The 20,751-nt window shown below is 34.0% G+C and overlaps 2 protein-coding genes and 1 pseudogene across 2 annotated transcripts; all 3 read left to right on the forward strand.

The window, feature by feature from the left end:
* The first annotated feature begins 3,413 nt into the window (after positions 1–3,413).
* On the forward strand, positions 3,414–9,484 carry LOC107927784 (dihydroxy-acid dehydratase, chloroplastic). The gene is made up of 14 exons (XM_016858898.2): positions 3,414–4,073; positions 4,239–4,310; positions 4,866–4,913; positions 5,889–6,043; positions 6,131–6,325; positions 6,407–6,518; positions 6,669–6,738; positions 6,834–6,892; positions 7,011–7,134; positions 7,265–7,335; positions 7,759–7,860; positions 8,156–8,236; positions 8,813–8,971; positions 9,062–9,484. Exons 1-14 carry the CDS (start codon positions 3,552–3,554, stop codon positions 9,110–9,112), a joined length of 1,821 nt encoding a protein of 606 aa, XP_016714387.1. The 5' UTR covers positions 3,414–3,551; the 3' UTR covers positions 9,113–9,484.
* A 3,605-nt stretch (positions 9,485–13,089) lies between these two features.
* LOC107927690 (wall-associated receptor kinase-like 8) lies at positions 13,090–17,081 on the forward strand. The gene is made up of 4 exons (XM_016858799.2): positions 13,090–13,964; positions 14,174–14,953; positions 15,213–15,422; positions 15,629–17,081. Exons 1-4 carry the CDS (start codon positions 13,220–13,222, stop codon positions 16,822–16,824), a joined length of 2,931 nt encoding a protein of 976 aa, XP_016714288.2. The 5' UTR covers positions 13,090–13,219; the 3' UTR covers positions 16,825–17,081.
* Positions 17,082–17,675: 594 nt separating this feature from the next.
* Positions 17,676–20,643, forward strand: LOC107927691 (putative wall-associated receptor kinase-like 11; annotated as a pseudogene).
* Positions 20,644–20,751: the final 108 nt, after the last annotated feature.

Raw genomic sequence — 20,751 nt, forward strand, 5'->3', positions numbered from 1 at the left:
TATGTGTTGATGATGACAATCCGAATTAAAGAAAGTTTTTGGATTAGAAATCTTTAATTTGTCAAATACTGAAATCGAAAGAAAGAAAAAAAAAACCCCTTCATGCAAGCTTTAATGAAAATTGCATTTATGCCTATCATATCCACTACTAAAACTGATAAAGTATCAAAACATTCGAAAACCATTTATTTAACTGATTTTAATATAATTAATGTAATTTGATACACTGATTTCGTATCATATCCTTTTATTTACGAAAAGAATAAATAAGTAGAACTAATATTCGATAAATATGAATATGAACATTAACATGAACAATCGTCTTAGTTCAATTGGTATTGGTATTGGTATTGTTGTCAATACAGAAGGACGTGGGTTCGAGTGCGTTGAAGTGCATTATCCTCCTATTTAAGGGTGAGGAAGGATAATAGATAGTTTTAGGCATTGTCTTATAAAGAGCATTATTATAAGAACCTATTATGAAATGAAATTAATGTTAAAAAAACAAAAAAAAAATCGCTTTTACGATATTTATCATGCACTTCTGGGACATGAAACTCTTGAAGAATCTTTTCCGTTTTTCAGTTATGTATGGAAAGATAGAAATAAAATGACCACAATTTGGGTATTCACTTAATTTTGCTAGGTATAGGTACTTTTCTTCTAGTATTCAAGGCTCTTTATTTTAGGGGCGTATACAATGTCTGGACTCCAGGAGGGGGAGATGTAAGAAAAATTACCAACTTGACTTTTAGCTCAAGTGTTATATTTGGTTATTTACTAAAATCGCCCTTTGGAGGCGAAAGATGGATTGTTAGTGTGCACGATTTGGAAGATATAATTAGAGGACATGTATGGTTAAGTTCCATTTGTATATTTGGTGGAATCTGACATATCTTAACCAAACCTTTTGCATGGGCTCGCCGTGCACTTGTATGGTCGGAAGCGGCTTACTTATCTTATAGCTTAGGTGCTTATAATTGTTAACCTCCATTTTACACAATTAGGGCTTGCACTATACACCCCTATCAAATTGCGTCCTTAATAAGCTATTTTTTAATACACTATTGATACTCCAATATTATACTAATTTAAAATATTTATAAATATTTTAAAACTAACTCTTATTTAACTATTATTCCTTTATAATAAATATTCCATTCCTAAAATTAGATTTTATAAACAACCTTAATTAACTATAAATATTATAATATTCACAATACATAGACTATATCTATATCTATATGTACTACTTTACAATATTATTAATTAAAGGAAAATATTTTTTAATTATAATTAATATTACCATATGTACACGTTAAATTATTTGAATTATTTATTTATTAATTAATTTATTATTAGATTCAAATTTTGATACATCTCAATGGCTTTTAGGATTAATATACAAAGTAAGTTCGTGCATTGGTAAAAAAACTAGTATTAGTATATTTTATTTTAGTATATAATATTTGGTATTTGAACTTGACATTTTTTTTTTCTAATTTGGTACTTAATTTTTTTATCCAATTTAGTACCTAATTTTTTTTGTCCAATTTAGCATCTAAACTTAGCCCGTTTTATTAATTTGGTACCTAGAGGGTTTTTTTTTGTCTAATTTAATACTTGAACTTGTCAAATGCTGTACAAATTATCCGAAAACATTAACAACTTTAGTTTTTTTTATGAGGAGACAAAAATAGCTGATGTGTGATCAACAAGTGGCAAATGACATGAATTTAATGGCATGAATGATTATATTTATTTGGAGTTTCTTATGTTTCACTAAATAATACACTATTAATGACAAGAATGATTCAAGAAGGATTACATGCTTAAAGCATGGCCTAACTGTGTTAAAAAAATTGTGCTTTGAGCTATGCTTAATAAATGGATATTGAATAAGAAAAAAAAGAATTTTAAAGCCTAAAATAAAAGAAAATAATTAAGTTAAATTAAGTTAAACTAAACTAAAAATAATTGAACATTTAAAATACAAAAAAAAAATTCACATGTGGATTATATATTGATTAATTTTGTTACCTCTTAAAAATAACATCGCTAATATATACACTTTAAATGCAATATAAAAAATAGAAGAGCAAATTCCAATATCTAATCGTATATATACAATATTATAGCAAGCAATAAATAGTTATATTTATATTACAGTTCTTTAATTCATAATATTTTTTATTTGAAGTATTTATTTATATTTTAACTAAATTATTATTTTATTTCTTATAGGATGTCGTGGCTGGATCGAGATTTTTCAAACTTTTCGAGAGCTTCAAATTCGTAAAACAAAACAGACTCTTGATCGTAATAGAGTATTGTGGAGTTGAGATTTTGTCACCCTTCAAATGTGTAAATTTATCAATGAGTTGTCAAAATCGAACTTGTAAATATAACAATGAATAAAAAGTAAGGTTAAAATTCGTTATTGCTCCCCGTGCTTTGCAAAAGTTATGGATTTAGTTCATATACTTTAATTTGATCATTTTTAGTTTTTGTATTTTCTAAATTTTAAAACTTCAATTCTCGCCAAATGATAATTGCTAAGTTCATTTAGCTAAGTTTTGTTATTTCTAAAATCTGATGCGACAAACATATTATGATATGTGTAATTCCACGTCAGCTTGTTATTCCCACATATTACTCACTAAAAAAATTCAGTTAATGAATTAATGATAATTATTCTTGTCAATATTAAAATTTTAAAATTCGAAAAGTATAATGACTTAAAAAGGATCCAATTAGAGAATATGGGTCAAAACTATACATGACATTTAACTATACTGGTTGGCTCTAGAGGTGATCATGGGCCAAGCCGGCCCAGACAAAATTTTAAGCCCGTTTTCTAGGCCCAGCCAAAAATATGGGCCAAAAAAAAATTGCTAAGCTCGAGCCCAGCCTGACCGGCCCATATTAAATTTTACAACACCAAAATAACATCAAAAACCTGAAAAATATAATCAACCAACCAGAATTAGAGGTATATTTGATTAAAAATAAAAATATATATTTAATATATAATTCGGGCCGGGCCAGGCCAAAAAAGTTTTACCTAAGGCCCGACTAGTTTTCTAAACATGCCTCGTTTTTTACCCAAACCCATATTTCGGGCCTATATTTTTACCCGAACCCTCCCATTTTGGGGGGGTGTCGGGCCGGGTAGGGTAACCCAATCCATGATCACCTCTAGTTGGGTCATGATTCAGGGTTAAAATTTTAAAATTTGAAAGTATAGGGTTAAAATTGATCAATTCAAAAAGTATAGAGATTAATAGTAAAATTTAATCACAACTTTTGCAAATTACAGGGACTAATATAGAATTTAACCCCCAAAATAAGGGTAGGAGCCAAACTTTTTTGTTTGTTTTGTTGTTTCTTTCTGGGTCCAATTTGTTTGTTAGTTGATTATACGTTATAGATGAAGTGTAAAGCACGAGCATGATATGTGCCTAGCACAGTCACTTTTTACAAGCAGTAAAGCAAAAGGGTTGCAGCTTTCCTAATCCCCAACTTAAACCCTCACTTCCGCCGCCGCAGCCATGCAAGCCACATTTCTATCCCCCCGAACCACCGTCCTCCCCGCCACAAAGCCAGCCACCGCTATTCCCTACCGCCTCCAATGTCTTCGCGTTACCGCACAATCCCAAGCAACAGTAACAGCAGACCCTCCCTCTCCCTCAGCCGTAAAGCTCAACAAATACAGCTCGAGAATAACGGAGCCAAAGTCACAAGGCGCGTCCCAGGCCATGTTGTACGGTGTCGGATTATCGGAAGATGACATGTCAAAACCCCAGGTGGGAATATCGTCGGTCTGGTACGAGGGGAACACGTGCAACATGCATTTGTTGAAGCTATCGGAGGAAGTGAAACGGGGCGTTGAGGAGGCCGGGATGATTGGGTTTAGATTCAATACGGTCGGGGTCAGCGATGGGATTTCGATGGGGACGAGAGGGATGTGCTTCAGTTTGCAGTCAAGGGATTTGATTGCTGATAGTATTGAAACTGTTATGAGTGCTCAGTGGTATGATGGGAATATCTCTATTCCTGGTTGTGATAAAAATGTAAGCTTTATTATCCAAATGTAGTAGTGGTATTGTTTTTTATTTTATTTTTTATTTCTTTTGTGTTTCAAGAAAAATTCAACAATCATAAATTATAATGTGAAATATGTTGATTTTTTTAACAATTTTACAACCATCTCAATCTTATGTTAGCTAGTTCTTTAGATGCCAGGTACAATTATTGCAATGGGGAGGCTCAATCGGCCAAGTCTTATGGTTTATGGTGGAACCATCAAGGTTTGCTGCTTTGCTTTGTCTACTTTAACTGTTGTAGATCAACTGCTGTTTTTTCTTCAGTTGCAAAAGCCTCATTTAGGCTTTATGTCTATTAGTTTTGCTCCTATAACTTTCTATTGCAAGTGTTCTTTGGTAAATCAATGCTGCTCTTTAAAATTCTTAAAACAAATTCACATTTCACCCTTGTTACATTAGATAAGTCCACAAGGATTGGTTTCAAAGTGGAAAGTATTCATCCAAATGAATGCTTGTTTTCTTTCTAAGTTCCAGTATATATATTATATATGCATGAATTTTCTAATCAATGCATACCCACCATTAAAAAAATGTATGCACCTGGCTTAGTATACCATGTGGGTGTACTGGCAATTTTGTTATAGGTTATATAAAAATTAAGTCTAAACATTCTAAGTTCTAAACAGAAATATATTAGGCCATCACGCAGTAATCTGTGTTAAATCAAATTTGTACAATCTGTTGCTCTGGTTCTCCCTTTCATTGTCATCATATTTTCATTTCAATGAGTTATTTATTTTTATACTTCTTTTTTTGCAGCCCGGTCATTTTCAAGGCAATACATACGATATAGTATCTGCCTTCCAGGTAAGCACAATGATATGCCATAGGAATGTTCTTATGCTAGTTTATTTCTTCTTTCTCTTTATACCTTCATATTAGCTGGATATTTTGCTTGGTTTCGGAGTTGCTGTGCCTCTCTCAAGTTAACATTTTTCAGACCCTTGGTGTCTGTTAATTCTTTGATTTTAGGAGTGACAATTGCAATAAAATTTCTTGGATTAGTGTGTGGAACTTGGGAAATTACGAGGATATGATGTTCTTTTATGTAGATAATTACACTTAGATAAATACATGCAGTGTTTTCCATGACCTATGGTTTTTTTGGTAAGTACATATGAAGGCATTACAATCTAAGACTAAAATAAAACATATAAAGCTAAATCTCCATTTCTAGAATTGGAGGAGTTTTTGTACGTGGACACTGTGTTTGTGTACAATCAACCTCATGGTGGTGTATATTAGATAAGTGCCTACTTTTATACTTTATTTTTTGTTTTGTAATTGGTGACGCTCTATTTACCTTGTCTTTGGAAGTTATTTTATTGAATAAGGATAACTCTTGCATTTTCTGGTAATAACTAATGTCACATCTTTCTATTTGCTATTACTCCAAAATTCTGCTTGAGAATTGAAGTATTGACAGAGTTTGTAGATTGTGAGTTCAGTTAGTTCATCTCTAGTGCTAACACAGTGAAACTTTGAGGCTCTTTCTTGTTACATTTATTTTGGTTTTACTCTGTCTCTGAACTGAAGTGGTACTCACCCTTGAGGGGCAGAGTTTGCTTTTGCTTTTCACTCTTGTTCTTCTTCCCTGTTTTTATGACTTTGAGGATTAAAATAAGGCCAACTGACTGTTTGAAGTTTGTCAAGATCAAGCAACATCATTAAAATTTCTACCATATGCTAATATATGAAGATTAATCTTTATGGCATGATTTATCTGAAAATACCAGTATTTTGATAACCTTGTAACTTTTTATTTTTTGATTGGCCATGCAGTGTTATGGAGAGTATGTAAGTGGATCAATAAGTGATGAGCAGAGAAAGAATGTTATCCTTAACTCATGCCCTGGAGCAGGAGCCTGTGGGGGGATGTATACTGCAAACACCATGGCTTCTGCAATTGAAGCTATGGGAATGTCTCTTCCTTACAGGTACAACTATGCTGGCACAGGATCATTTTGATTGTGAATTTGGCATTCTGCCGTTTTTTCTTACATTTTCATTTTCTACCTGACAAGCTCTTCAATACCTGCTGAAGACCCATTAAAATTGGATGAATGCCGTTTGGCTGGGAAGTATCTACTAGAATTGTTGAAAATGGATTTAAAACCCCGGGATATTATCACCCAGAAATCTTTACGTAATGCAATGGTTATTGTCATGGCCCTAGGTGGATCAACCAATGCTGTGTTACATTTAATTGCCATAGCAAGGTAAGACTTTATGCCAGATATCCCTTGGGTCTCAAAATTATTGGAATTTTGTGGAAATGAGTTGTGGAATTATCATGGCAGGTCTGTTGGTCTAGAATTGACTCTTGATGATTTTCAGAAGGTTAGTGATGAGGTTCCTTTTCTGGCTGATTTGAAGCCTAGTGGCAAATATGTCATGGAGGATGTACACAAGGTATAAATAACTGCTTATCTTCTAAATTATTCGTTTCTTTCAAGTTTCATTTTTCCTCCAGAGCTTATGGATCATAACTCTAATAGCTTTCCTGGTATATGTTGTCTATTCTATCTTTTCAACACATGGGAAAAAATAATGTTTTGATAGATTGGAGGAACACCTGCCGTGATTCGTTTTCTTTTGGAGCATGGGTATCTAGATGGGGATTGCATGACTGGTATGCCGGTTTGGATTCTACTACATTTCTTTGTTTATTGCAATATCGGAGCTTAAATATTCAATATTTTTGATACAATGATAATTCCACTCTAGTGACCGGGAAGACAATGGCAGAAAATGCACAAAGCTACCCTCGTTTTCCTGATGGACAGGTTGGTTGTACTGATTATTTTTCACCAAAATAGGCTAGGCTCCTTCTACATATTAAAATCGAGATTTCTTGAATGGAAGATGCAATTAGTCTGATCAATCTTCAAAATTCGTTTCCAGGATATCATAAGACCGGTGTCAAATCCCATTAAGAAAACAGGGCACATCCAAATATTAAGAGGGAATCTTGCACCTGAGGGTTCTGTAGCAAAAATTACTGGAAAAGAAGGACTCTATTTCTCTGGTGCCCTTTTTACTCTTCCTTCCTTTCTAATTTTAACTTTGTGCTTCATGTTAATTGTACTGCTAGAACATTTTAAAATTCAGAATCTAGTCTACCTCCATATGTAATGATTGCAAAAATTGTTCTTTAGGACCTGCACTTGTCTTTGAAGGAGAGGAAGCTATGCTAGCTGCCATCTCTGAAAATCCTTCAAGTTTTAAGGTATGTGAGTCAAGCAGCATAGTATTTTTATATAATTAGTTGGGAACGGGAATTTCCATGTGCTGAGTTTTTTATTAGCAATTGAGTGAGAAGTTTTTATTGCATTCTGTTTCTGATGTGGATTTTACTTGTACGCTGTGAGTTTGACTCTGTTGCAGGATTTTTCTCTTCTCTTTTTGATACATACAAGTTATAAAAAAGAAAAAAAGTTTACTATGACTATGAGACCCTGAGTTTTATTGGTGTGCTTAAGTTGATCGTCTTAAAGTGGCAAGGTTGAGGGTTTCTTATTGCACATATGTTCTTCATCATAAGCTTTGTTTGTTTACCTTTCAGTCAAGAATGCAAGTTTGAATGTGCATTCCTTGTATATATATTTGTATTGGCTAAGCTCTAAATATTTTATGCTTTGTAAATTTCCAGGGAAAAGTAGTAGTCATTAGAGGGGAGGGACCGAAGGGGGGACCAGGCATGCCTGAAATGTTGACACCAACAAGTGCTATAATGGGAGCAGGTCTTGGGAAGGTATTGTGATTTGAAGTCCTGGTGGCTTCCACCAGTGACCTACATTTTTTTGTTAATCTGCTAAGATGCTATTCTATATTTTTTTCCAAAAATGCAAGATCTCAATCTGTGATTTTAGAAGCACAATTAGTTGAATTGGTCTGTAAAACGTTGCAAAACCTGTACCTTTTGGAGCATTCCTTTTACTGTCTCTACAGTTTACTTTCAACTTGAATTGGATCTTTGTAATTGCCGATGTGATTATTGTGCCTTTTAAAATGGTATTTGATTCAAACACTGCAAGCGAATACTGCAGGATGTTGCATTGCTCACTGATGGTAGGTTTTCTGGAGGTTCACATGGATTCGTTGTAGGCCACATATGCCCTGAAGCACAGGTGCAGTAATTCCTCACTCGAATAGCAAGATATTTTTGCATTCCAATGAAAGTTTAAAGTTGTGCATTTTAGTACGTGTTATCTTTTATGTATTACTTTCTTAGCTATAAAAATATGCCTTATCCTGCATCCCTGACAAAATCAAAGTTCTGAAAATTTTAAAATAAACAAGAGTTAACAAATTTAATTTGTACTTTCAATGGAATAAAACTGGTCAATGATGGAAAGTGTGAAACATTTGACAGAATAGCTTCTCAACTCGAATGTAGGATAGCAAAAGCTCCGGAGTTCTATGTTTCCCAAATGAATCTCATTAACATAAAAGATGTATTTGTTGCATGTATCCAACACATATTTAGATATGGATTTGGGGTATAATCATCCGTTTATATGCAAATGCTTAAAAAAAATGGAGTATATCAGTGTTAGGCACACCTTAATGGCTCTCAACCCCAAGTTTGAGTAACATAGAATTTACTGGGACCGGTATGCCCCTGGGTTATTTGTCTTTATCATATAGAATTGCTCTGCTCCCCTAATATATCTAGATGCTGGATATTGGATTTGCTTTTATAGGAAGGTGGCCCCATCGGTCTTGTTCAAAATGGGGACCTCATCAGCATAGATGTTCAAAAGAGGGCCATAAATGTAGAGCTGGCAGATGCTGAACTGAACGAGCGGAGAAAGAAGTGGAGTCCACCTCCTTACAAGGCTAACAGAGGTGTCTTACACAAGGTAGTGCTTGATAATCTTGCATCAGAACCATGTATTGCTTATGTTATCAATGGTAGGTTGCTAAATGAACATGTGTTTTTCCACTTTCAGTACATTAAGAATGTGCAACCAGCTTCAGTAGGGTGTGTAACAGATGAATAGAGGCAATAATAGCCAACCGGATTAAAACAGTGAAAATGGACCGGAATTGATGCATGGCATTGTCGATGCATGAGGAAATTTGCAGGTGGGTTTAGGTGTCCTCCTAGCTCTAGAACTGCAATTTTGTTGTAGTAGGCATCAAATCTTTCATTTCTGTAATTTTGTTTCTCATTTAGGGTTTGCAATGACTTTTCTTTCTAGACAAGCTTTCAATTTGTTTGCTTTCCCAAGTCTTGAAAAAAGAAAAAGAAAAAGAAAAAGAGTTGGGATATGCAAAGGTACAAATTGGTTAAACTTCTTTGGTCGCGTGGTCTTATAAGCTCAGTAGTGATTTAGTCATTCTGAAATAAAAATGAGCTATTAAGTGATTTACTCCTTTTTACATTTAATTTTAGTAGTAATTTAGTCCTCCTGAAATAAAAATAAGCAATTAAGTCGATTTACATTTAATTTTGAAACAAATAGATTCACGTTGGGATGTTGACAAAATTGTAGTAAGGAGTAATTCAGTCAAAGAAAAATAAGAAATTAAGCCACTTCACATTTAATTTTGAAACAAATAGGTTAAATTACTTAGTTAATTCGTTTGTATTGGCTGTAACATTCCTTTTTGGTAGTAAATTAAAACCAACTAATTCTAGTTTTGGTTGTATTGTTGTGCTTCCATCTGTACTGATTTTAAACTATTTTTTAATAATTTTTATCGTAAACTTTTTTCTATGATTACTTTTAAAAATAAAATATATTCATTTTATCATGTTATTTAACGTAATAGAAATCTCAACCTGTTAAAATCTTTATCCATTAATAATGGACAAATTAATAATTTAATTAATTATAAACATAATCAAATCTCTTTTTTAAAAGAAGAAATATGTTTTATAAAATTAACTGAACAATTGAGAAAAAGAGAAATGCAAAATTTAAATTTGAAATTAAATTTTGAAGAAACGAGAATTTGAAAACTTAAACTTAAAATCTGAAGAAACTTTTGGAAAATTTGGAGAAACAACTCAAATGGAAAAATCGAGTTTTGCCTTTCATTCTCAATCTCATTATTTCTTGCAGGGAATTTCTCATGTTCACACATCATTTCTTGCAGGGAATCTCTTCTGTTCACACATCATTTCTTGTGTCATTTCTTCTTGGACCTGATGATGGTTACCGAAGTGGTATCATCTGCAAGATCCACAGTCTTGATTGAGGATGTTGATGATTCATCTTCAGTTTCGGAGTCCAATGAGCTGAGCATTTCGGTCGTGAGTTTTTTGTATTCTTTTTTGATCTTAGCTTGAGCTAACATTGCACTAGCTGTCGACTTTGCTTGAAGGAATTTTGCTATAGTTTGATCCGGGGCTGCGGACTTACATAATCTTGGATTCTTGTTGAAAAAATTATCTAAATATTTTGAATCATATTTTTCATCATTAAATTTGTCCCACCATTTAGTCCTGTAGTTGCTAGTTAATAATGGAATTCTGGTATGTTGATCTTGCTCATAAGAATAATTCCATGAAACAATCTAAGAAATGCATAGTTTCGAGAAAAAATGGATTGTCCCGTCAATGTGTTTTTGGTTTGGTTCAGGATGAAATTTGTCAAATAATTTGAGTCATAAGTTTTGAATTTTTTCTGGTAGTATCTCAAAGGATGATGGTCCATACCAATTCCATCATTCTTGGAACCAGTTTGGGAATTTGAATTGGGTGCCATATTTGAAATATATGAGCTAAGAATGTCTCATGTGTTGGTTGTTCATTAAGAAGACATTGTACCATGCCATTTGGTAATCCCAATAGCTAAAATATGGGTAATGGTCTATTTTGGTAGTAAATTTGGCTGGGAATTTCTTTGGAGAATTTGGGTTTTCACTCCAATCTCTTGGTCGAAGAATTTTTAATATTTGGGCTGTTGAATTGGTAATAAAATTTGGATCTTTTGGATCTGTGTAATGTTTGAACAATACTGATCCAGTTTGGATCAGTATATTTTCATATTACTGTTGGGGTTTTTGAGAATCTAATGGTTTGAAATGTCATCCATTGAAAAGTTCTTTTGCCAGTATATATGAAGGTTTTTTTGAAAATTCTTCCTCCATAATAAGAATTTTTTCAAATTTTTTTTTGAAAAATATTGTGAAGATTTTTGTATAGCAGTCTGTGAAAACACTGCTATCTCTTTTGGAAAAACATCTTGGAGAGAAGTCTCTTTTAAAACATTTTTGAGAGATTTTGGTTTGTGTAAAACAATGTTTTTGTTTTTTGAAACCTTTGCTGCTTCAGCAGCAATTTGTTTGAGAGGAGTTTACTCTTTCATTTGCGAAAAAACCAATGCTACTTCCGGAGATTGAGATAGGGACTCAATCCATTTTTTGATTTGAGAACCAATCTCATTTGGATCTTGTGCATCTTGAATTATTGTATTTTTGGAGGATTTTGACGATGATGATGATTTCTCATATTCTTTATGACAAATTTCATACCATGACTTGATTGGTTTTGAGGTGATTTGGGTTTTGGATGATTCTTCTATTTTCCATTTTCCTTTGTCGCGAAGTTTGGGGGGCATTTTTTAAGAAACTCTCTAGTGATAAAATCAGGCAAAGAATTAGTTTCTCCTTTGATGTATTCAATATCAAAATCATATATGCTCAAGATTGCCTGCCATCTTGCAAAAATCTGTTTTGAGGCAATGTTTTTGACATCTTTTTGTAAAACTTATTTTGCTGATTTGCAATCGATTCGTAAAAGAAATTTTTGATTTAATAAATCACTTTAGAATTTTGTATGCACAAAACAATTGATATAAATATTTTAAAAATAGTAATAAATTTGAAATTGTATATCCAGGTACAATATTGGTCATTCGAAAATCTATCATGTGGACAAAAAATGTGGCTATTTTTCATTGGAGGATGTATATTGAAAATCCATGTCAGCTTTGACAACAAGTTTTAAAAAAGAATAAATAAATTTATTAAAAAATTGAAAATAACCCATATATTGGTTTTGCTGAAAGTGGTGTAATATTTGAGGGGTAAACGTAGTGAAAGGGGTAGACTACTAGTGCATGCTTTTAAGCCGAAATTAATTACTAGAACACGGGGACTAACCATGCAAGATGTAAGAAATTTCTTTGAACGTGAATTTGCTGTACTCCGGTCTCCTCCAGCTTATATTTATTGACTTAACGACTCAACATAATCTTCATAAAGAATCAAAAGTGAGAGAGGGAATGGGCATTTGCATGGCGTTTTGCTTGATCCTACAGCTACCATGGCTAATACAAGCAGCCAGTTCTGATTGTAATGAAACATGTGATGTGGGAGGGTTCGTATTCAGTACCCATTTGGATTAAGAACTGGTTGCTATCACAATTCGTGGTTTACAGTAAAGAACAACATAATCTCGAAACCTAACCTGCACGGGTCCATGATTAACTGTAATGTCACCATTATCTTTTATCACAATGCTATAAACTCAAAAGACTTGTGCTTCTGAAAAGAAAGGGGAAAATGAAGGGAGGAATACTCAAACTGGGCTAATTTTTATTAATTCAATCAAATTACATCATTGAGCTTTTATCACTTCCATTACGTAATTTTAATGGAAAATATTGAGTCAAACATGAATCCCATATTGATATTCCGAATATGACTATTAAAAGGAAAGTCATACATGATTTTTATTCACATTCAGACCTATTTTATTAATAATATAATTTGTTGACATTAATAAATCTTTATTTTCCTAAAGATTATTATAAATTCAATTTTTTTATATTTGTATCTTTTTTTTTCTAATCTTATATAAATTTTTGTATTTTTTATATCAATATTAATAATTTAATATTTTTATATAAATATTAATATTTTTATAAATATGTATTATGATAAAATTTGTATCGTGTCAAAAAACATGGGTTAGAAATTGATTGCCCCTGAACCAACTTGTGGGATAAACCTACTGAAACTGGGTCTACACAACGCAAGAGCTACGAAATTTCTTTGAACATTCGATTTGCTATACGCCACTCTCCTACACCATTTATATATATTGACCCAACAAAAATCTTCATAAACAACCAAAAGTGAGAGAAATTGAGAAAATGGGCATTTGCATGGTGTTTTACTTCATCCTGCAGCTACCATGGCTAATACGAGCAGCCAGTTCTGACTGTAATGAAACATGTGGGAGTGTAGTTATACGGTACCCGTTCGGAATAAGAACTGGTTGTTATTACAATCCGTGGTTTAGAGTAACCTGCAACCAAACCACCAATGGACCAAAGCCTTTCATCAGTCGAATCAATTTGGAGCTACTACACCATTTTCCAAAGTCTGGCGACATCGTCTTCGTCAACAATCCGGTAATTTATCTAAATTGTGACAATAAAGGTAACAATGGCACCACTTCTAGTGCTAGTGTCAACCTACAAGGCAGTCCATTTTTCTTCTCAAGCAGATTTAACAGACTCGGATCAGTAGGCTGCGGCTATTTGGCTGCTATTTTTCACGACAATCTAACTGATCCAATCGCTAGCTGCCTACAACAAAGATGTAGCGACCAGACGTCTGAGTTCAGTCTTTATCGAAGACGTGGCACAACTTTTACAACATGTTATGCCCCAATTTCTGAAGATATCATTTCCTATACAGCAAGCGTGACGGAGGTCATTAACACGGGGCCGGAGAGCAACAGATGCAAATCTGTTTTCATAAATTACAATAACTACTTGGTTTCGTATTTAAGCGAGATGAAGGATGTTGCTGTATCGGATTTTTTCCGCGGTATAAGCATCCGCACAACGCATGTTCCTGCAGTGTTGGAATGGAACCCGTGCGATTTGGGAGGTAATCATTTCCTACTATCACTATTACAAAATTCCTTATTGCATCAATCCCGGGAATACATATTGAAAATATTATGTATATACCACAATAAATAAGTTAAAAAGATATTGCCCAATTGAAAATATAATATATTGAACAGAAGTTCGATAATTTTATTTTTATTATTAATTGATTAATTAATGGGTGCTTCGTTCATTATGTCTATGCAGCTGAACTGTGCGCACTAGCTAACAGGTTTAATGGATGTCTTAGAAGATGTGGGAAAGTTGATATTCCATATCCATTTGGAATAGAAGATGGGTGTTACATGCATGAATGGTTTAGAGTAACTTGCAATGAAACTATTGACGGGTCAAAGCTTTATATAAGTAGCATCAACCTGCAATTGCTTAATGTTTCAGTTTTGCAAGGCACAGCTACCATCAACAATTCGATAACTTATTCCAATTGCCTAAAGGAAGATGGAGACACTGATGGGGTTAGTATCAATTTAAAAGGAACCCCGTTTTTATTCTCAACTGAGTACAATATATTCATGTCCGTAGGTTGCGGTAGTTTGACTACTTTTTCTTATAGTCTAAAGGATGAATATCCTGTTCGTGCCTGCATGCAACCCATTTGTGCCAATTTTCTAGCCTCCGATATTAGCTGCTCTACGGATCTTCCTTCCGATCTAAGTTCCTTTGCTGCAAACATGAAAGAGATTTATCCTAGTAATGACACCAAGAGTTGTGGATCTGCTTTTATGGTTGACCACCGGTATCTCGATTCACTTGAGCCAATAAGTTCGAAGAAAACTACGTTGACGCACGTTCCCACAACATTGCAATGGTCCACACCAAAGCGTGGGTTGTGTTTCACAAGTGGTTCAGACACATTTTTTTACGAGGGTCGTACATACAGTTGGAAAAACTTAAGCCAAAGCTATCTATGTGTTTGCACAACGTATATTAATGTCGACGAAAATCTTTTGACTGATTCATGCCAAGGTATTGTATTAATACATATAAGTCTCCCGCTTCATTTCGATGGGCTCCATTACACATGGTTTTGCTACTTGACCTTTCCATATGAAGCATTACTATAGCATTTTTTGTTTAGGATTGGATAAGGAAAACTTGCACAAAAGAAAAGAAAATTAGATATATCACTCACTATTAGACTGACTCACTATAAACTTTTATTTAATTGGTATTTCTATTATATATAAATCCGACTTTATTTTATTCATTTCGTAAATGTTTGCAGGATTAGATGAAAGTCAGTGCGATAAAGAACACAGGTATTGTTATATGCTTTGTGTGGATGCTTTCGGAAGCAATTGTTCATCATCAACATCATGTCCTGATGGATATGAATACTCGGATGGAAGAGAGATGTGCGTGCGCAAAACGCGCATATCCTATGATCCATCATTCTTTTCGAAGAAAAAATCACAGAAATTTCCGATCATTATAGGTATGTGTTAATTTTATTTTTCTTTTATTTTTTAATGACAGAAAGAGATATGGCTTCATTAAAAATACGATTTTATACTAAAATCGCTATCCCAAGTTAAAACTCAAGCCTCAAGCCATGGTTATTTATTTAGTAATATGAATCATGTTACTATATATTTTTAAGTTTTTTCTGGACATATATTATATTTCCCATTATATGTATAGGTTGCAGCACTAGCATTGGGACGGTATTTGCTCTGCTTGGTACATGGCGTTTGTACAAAGTTCTAGAAAGAAGAAAAGATATCAAATTGAAGCATAAATACTTTAAGCGGAACGGAGGTTTACTACTGCAACAACGATTCTCCAACAATGATGGTAATGTTGAGAACATACATGTGTTTGCTTCAAATGTGTTAGAAAAGGCGACAGATTACTATAATGATAATCGAATTCTTGGTCGAGGCGGGCAAGGAACTGTTTATAAAGGAATGTTAACGGATGGAAGCATTGTGGCGATTAAAAAACCTATATTGAAGGAAGAGAAGATATTAGATGAAAAGAAGCTTGAACAATTCATAAATGAGGTGATACTTTTATCACAAATTAACCATAGAAATGTGGTTAAGCTTTTAGGATGTTGCCTAGAAACAAAAGTTCCTTTGTTGGTTTATGAGTTCATCCCAAATGGAACACTCTATCAACTCATTCATGAGCCGAATGAAGAGTTTCCGTTGAACTGGGAAATGCGTTTACGAATTACAAGTGAAATCGCTAATGCTTTATCCTACTTGCATTCAGCTGCTTCCGTTCCTATTTATCACCGAGACATCAAATCTAGCAACATACTTTTGGATGATAAATACAGAGCAAAGGTATCGGATTTCGGAACTTCAAAGTCAATTGCCTTGGAGAAAACTCATGTAACCACTCGAGTACAAGGAACTTTCGGATACTTAGATCCTGAGTATTTTCGATCAAGTCAATTTACTGAAAAGAGTGATGTATATAGTTTTGGAGTTGTTCTTGTTGAAGTCTTAACAGGACAAAAACCCGTTTTCTCAACACAATCGGAGGATGAAGTGAGAAGCTTGGTGGCCTTTTTTCTACTTTCAATGCAGAATGATTCGTTATTTGAGATTCTTGATCAAACTGTTAAGGACGGTCCAAAAACAGAGATCGAAGCATTTGCTAAGCTAGCAAAAAGATGCTTGAATCTTAACGGAAAGAAAAGACCCACCATGAAACAAGTTGCATTGGAGCTGGAATGGATTAGATCACCAGCAGAAGCTGATGGCATCGAACAATGTGCCGATGAAGATTCTGATATAGATGATCCGATTGAACTTTCAGCTACGGATTCCTGTTCAACGTCTGGTTTAATTCTGAATGATAGTGTAACTTTGACATTAGATGCATAGTCATGCTTGTCGGAACCAGAGTGGGTCAATCGAGGAAAAAATAATGTGTTGATAGATTGGAGGTACACTTACCGTGATCCGTTTTCATTTGGAGGTTGGGTATCCTGATGGGGATTGCAGGACTGGTATGCCATTTTGGATTATACTACTTTTCTTGGTTTCAGATGTGTAAGCTGCTTCATTTTACTTGTATGCTTTCGTTTGCACCCTTTGTTGCAAGAGTTCGATATATATAAGTTGAACAAATTTAATTTGCACTTTGAATGGATTAAACTTGTCGATGGTGAAAAGTGTGAAACATTTGGTAGAATAGCTTCCCAACTCGAATGTAGGATAGCAAAAGCTATGGAGTTCTATGTTTTCAAAAGAAATCTCCATTAACATGAAAGATGTATTTGATGCATGTATCTAACACACACAAACATATATATATATATATTTATATGGATTTGTGGTATAATCTTCCAAATATATGCAAATGCTTAGAAATATTGAGTATATTAATGTAAGGCACTCTCTTAACCCGAGTTCAAGTAATATCTGCTTTTATAACTAAAAGTAATTGAACATATAAAACACAAAAAATACATTATATATATTGATTATTTTTGTTAGTTCATAAAAAAATAACATTGTTAGCATATTGGAGTAATTTGTAAAACGTTTGAAAAGTACCAAATCAAATCGCTAGCTGCCTACAAAAAAGATGTAGCGGCCAGACTTCCGAGTTCAGTGGTTGTTATTCCCTAATTTCTGGAAATCTCATTTCCTATACGGCAAGCGCCGCGAAGGTTATTAATCCAGGGAGAAAGAGATGCACATCTGCTTTCATAACTTACATTGACTTCCGTATGTCACGGTCTAAGGATGTTTCTACAGCGGATACTGTAAATTTCTCCGATATAAGCATCGATACGACGCATGTCCCTGCAGTTCTGGAGTGGAATCTATATGATTTGGAAGGTACGTAACTGTTTACTTACTATCATCACTTCTACAAAAATTATTGTTGCAGCAATGCCTGGAATATATTGATAATATTATGTATACTAAAATAAAGTGCTTAAATGAAAATATAGTATACATTAAATATCATTTTAATTAATTAATTATTGGTGATTCCTTGGTAAAAGCACTATAAAAGTAAAAATTGATTAACTTTTTAACACAAAGGATCAAATTGCTCCTTGTCCAATGATTAATTTGTCTATTTTTTAATAAATAAGTAAATGCTATCTGACTCTTAATATAAGGCTCTTTATGGTCGTGGTTTATTCTTTATCTTTATGCAGCCGCACAGTGCCTAGAAGGAACACTACCTTACTTGCAACTCGGTTGTGTTAGAAGATGTGGGAATTTTGATATTCCATATCCATTTGGAATAGAAGTCGGGTGTTACATGAATGAATGGTTTAGAGAGTAACTTACAATGAAACTATTGACGGGCCAAAGCTTTATACGAGTAGCATCAACCTGCAATTGCTTAATGTTTCAGTTCTGCAAGGCACAGCTACCATCAACAATTCGATAACTTATTTCAATTGCCGAAAGGAAGATGGAGACACTGATGGGGTTAGTATCAATTTAAAAGGAACCCCGTTTTTATTCTCAACTGAGTACAATATATTCATGTCCGTAGGTTGCGGTAGTTTGACTACTTTCTTTTATAGTCTAACGGATGAATATCCGTTTCGTGCATGCCTGCAACCCATTTGTGCCAATTTTGTGACGTCAAAAGTTAATTGCACTACCGATGTCCCTTTTGATCTAATTTCCTTCGCTGTAAACATGAAAGGTATTTATCCTAGTAATGCCAGTAGAAGATCGTGTAGATCTGCTTTTATTGTTGACCACCGGTATCTTTATTCACTTAAAGACAATAAATTCAAACAGCAATGACACTTGGACAGTGACGCACGTTCCCGCAACACTGCAATGGGCCACACCAAAACGTGGGTTGTGTAAGTTTATAGGTGGTTTAAACCATTTTTGCAGCCAGGATCGTGAATACTGTTGGACAAGCTTGAGCCTAAGCTACCTATGTGTTTTCACTTGGGGTAACAATGGCAACATAAACATTTCTACTGATATATGCAAAGGTATCGTATTATCTTCTTTCGTCAAAAAAGGAACTAGATATCTTTAAACCATAATTAAGATGTATTATATATGGATCTAACTTTGTTTTATTCATTTAAGTTGCAGAATCAGGTGAACATTGCGATATAACATATAGGTATTGTTATATGCTTTGTATCGATTCTCTTGACAGCAATTGTTCTTCACAATCATCATGTCCTCATGGATATGAACAAATGAAAAAGATATGTGCAAGCCATCCCATATAGTAGACTTTGCGACGGAAAAAATGTCTGAAAAATCACAGTATTTTCCGATAATTATAGGTATTTGTTAACTTCTTTCTTTTTATTTTCAATAATTTCTATCAATACTCGTAACTCTCCAGAACCCTTAAATAAGGTGATGATGTGTGTTTAAGAGTGCTCGAACTTACTTGCTCAAGTGACTATTAATTCGCTTTCTTATGAGTAGAAAATATGAATTATGTTACTTTATATTTAAAGTTTTTCTTATTTGATAAATTATTCTTCCCATAACATATAGGTTGCAGTGCTTGTATTGGGACAACATTTGCAGTAGTTGGTGCATGGTGTTTGCACAAAGTACTAAACAGAAGAAAGTATATCAAGTTGAAGCAAAAATACTTTAAACGGAATGGAGGCTTACTGCTGCAACAACAATTGTCCAACAATGGATGTAATGTAGAGAAAATACAGTTGTTTGCTTCAAATGAGTTGGAAAAGGCGACAGATCACTACAATGAGAATCGAATCCTTGGTCGAGGTGGCCAAGGAATTGTTTATAAAGGAATGCTAACGGATGGAAGCATTGTGGCAATTAAGAAGCCTAAATTGGTTGAAGAGAATATGTTAGATGAAATGAGGCTTGAACAGTTCATAATGAGGTGATAATTTTATCACAAATTAACCATAGAAATGTGGTTAAGCTTTTAGGATGTTGCCTAGAAACAGAAGTTCCTTTGCTGGTTTATGAGTTCATCCCAAATGGAACACTGTATCAACTCGTTCATGAGCCAACTGAAGACTTCCCATTGACAAGGGAAATGCGTTTACGAATTGCAGTGAAACTGCTAACGCCTTATCCTACTTGCATTCAGCTGCTTCCATCCCTATTTATCATCGAGACATCAAATCTAGCAACATACTTTTGGATGATAAATACAGAGCAAAGGTGTCTGATTTCGGAACCTCGAAGTCAATTGCATTGGAGGAAACTCATGTAACTACTCGAGTACAAGGAACTTTTGGTTACTTAGATCCCGAGTATTTTCGATCAAACCAATTTACTGAAACGAGTGATGTATATAGTTTCGGAGTTGTTTTTGTTGAACTCTTGACAGGACAAAAACCCTTTTTTTCAACACAATCAGAGGAAGAAGTGAGAAGCTTGGTAACCTTTTTTCTGCTTTCAGTGCAAAAGGATTCATTATTTGATGTTCTTGATCAAACTTTAATGTACGCTCCAGAAGAAGATATAGAAGCATTTGCTAAGCTAGCAAAAAGATGCTTGAATCTTAATGGTAAGAAAAGACCCGCCATGAAACAAGCTGCACTACAGCTGGAGTGGATTAGATCACCAGGAGAAGCTAATGCCATTGAACAATGCGCCGATGAAGATTCTGATATTGATGATACGATCGAACTTTCAGCTACTGCTTCCTATTCAACGTCTGGTTTAATTTTAAACGATAGTGTAACTTTGATATTAGATGCCTAGTAAGATATGTCAGAATTTGAATAAAAATTAATGGTCCAACCGGTACCATAAAACCCGAGGAGGATTGAATCGATATAAAATCAGTTGAACTAATAAAAATTCGATTAA

This window comes from Gossypium hirsutum, chromosome D02 (assembly GCF_007990345.1).
Source record: "Gossypium hirsutum isolate 1008001.06 chromosome D02, Gossypium_hirsutum_v2.1, whole genome shotgun sequence".
Taxonomy (NCBI): Eukaryota; Viridiplantae; Streptophyta; class Magnoliopsida; order Malvales; family Malvaceae; genus Gossypium; species Gossypium hirsutum.

Bases quoted from the DNA above. Each gene is read 5' to 3' on its own strand.
- LOC107927690 (XM_016858799.2), top strand. From the start codon at position 13,220: ATGGGCATTTGCATGGTGTTTTACTTCATCCTGCAGCTACCATGGCTA. The intron at 13,965-14,173 runs GTAATCATTTCC...ATGTCTATGCAG, and splicing joins GAACCCGTGCGATTTGGGAG to CTGAACTGTGCGCACTAGCT. The intron at 14,954-15,212 runs GTATTGTATTAA...AAATGTTTGCAG, and splicing joins TTTGACTGATTCATGCCAAG to GATTAGATGAAAGTCAGTGC.
- LOC107927784 (XM_016858898.2), top strand. From the start codon at position 3,552: ATGCAAGCCACATTTCTATCCCCCCGAACCACCGTCCTCCCCGCCACA. The intron at 6,326-6,406 runs GTAAGACTTTAT...TTATCATGGCAG, and splicing joins CATTTAATTGCCATAGCAAG to GTCTGTTGGTCTAGAATTGA. The intron at 7,135-7,264 runs GTGCCCTTTTTA...ATTGTTCTTTAG, and splicing joins AGAAGGACTCTATTTCTCTG to GACCTGCACTTGTCTTTGAA.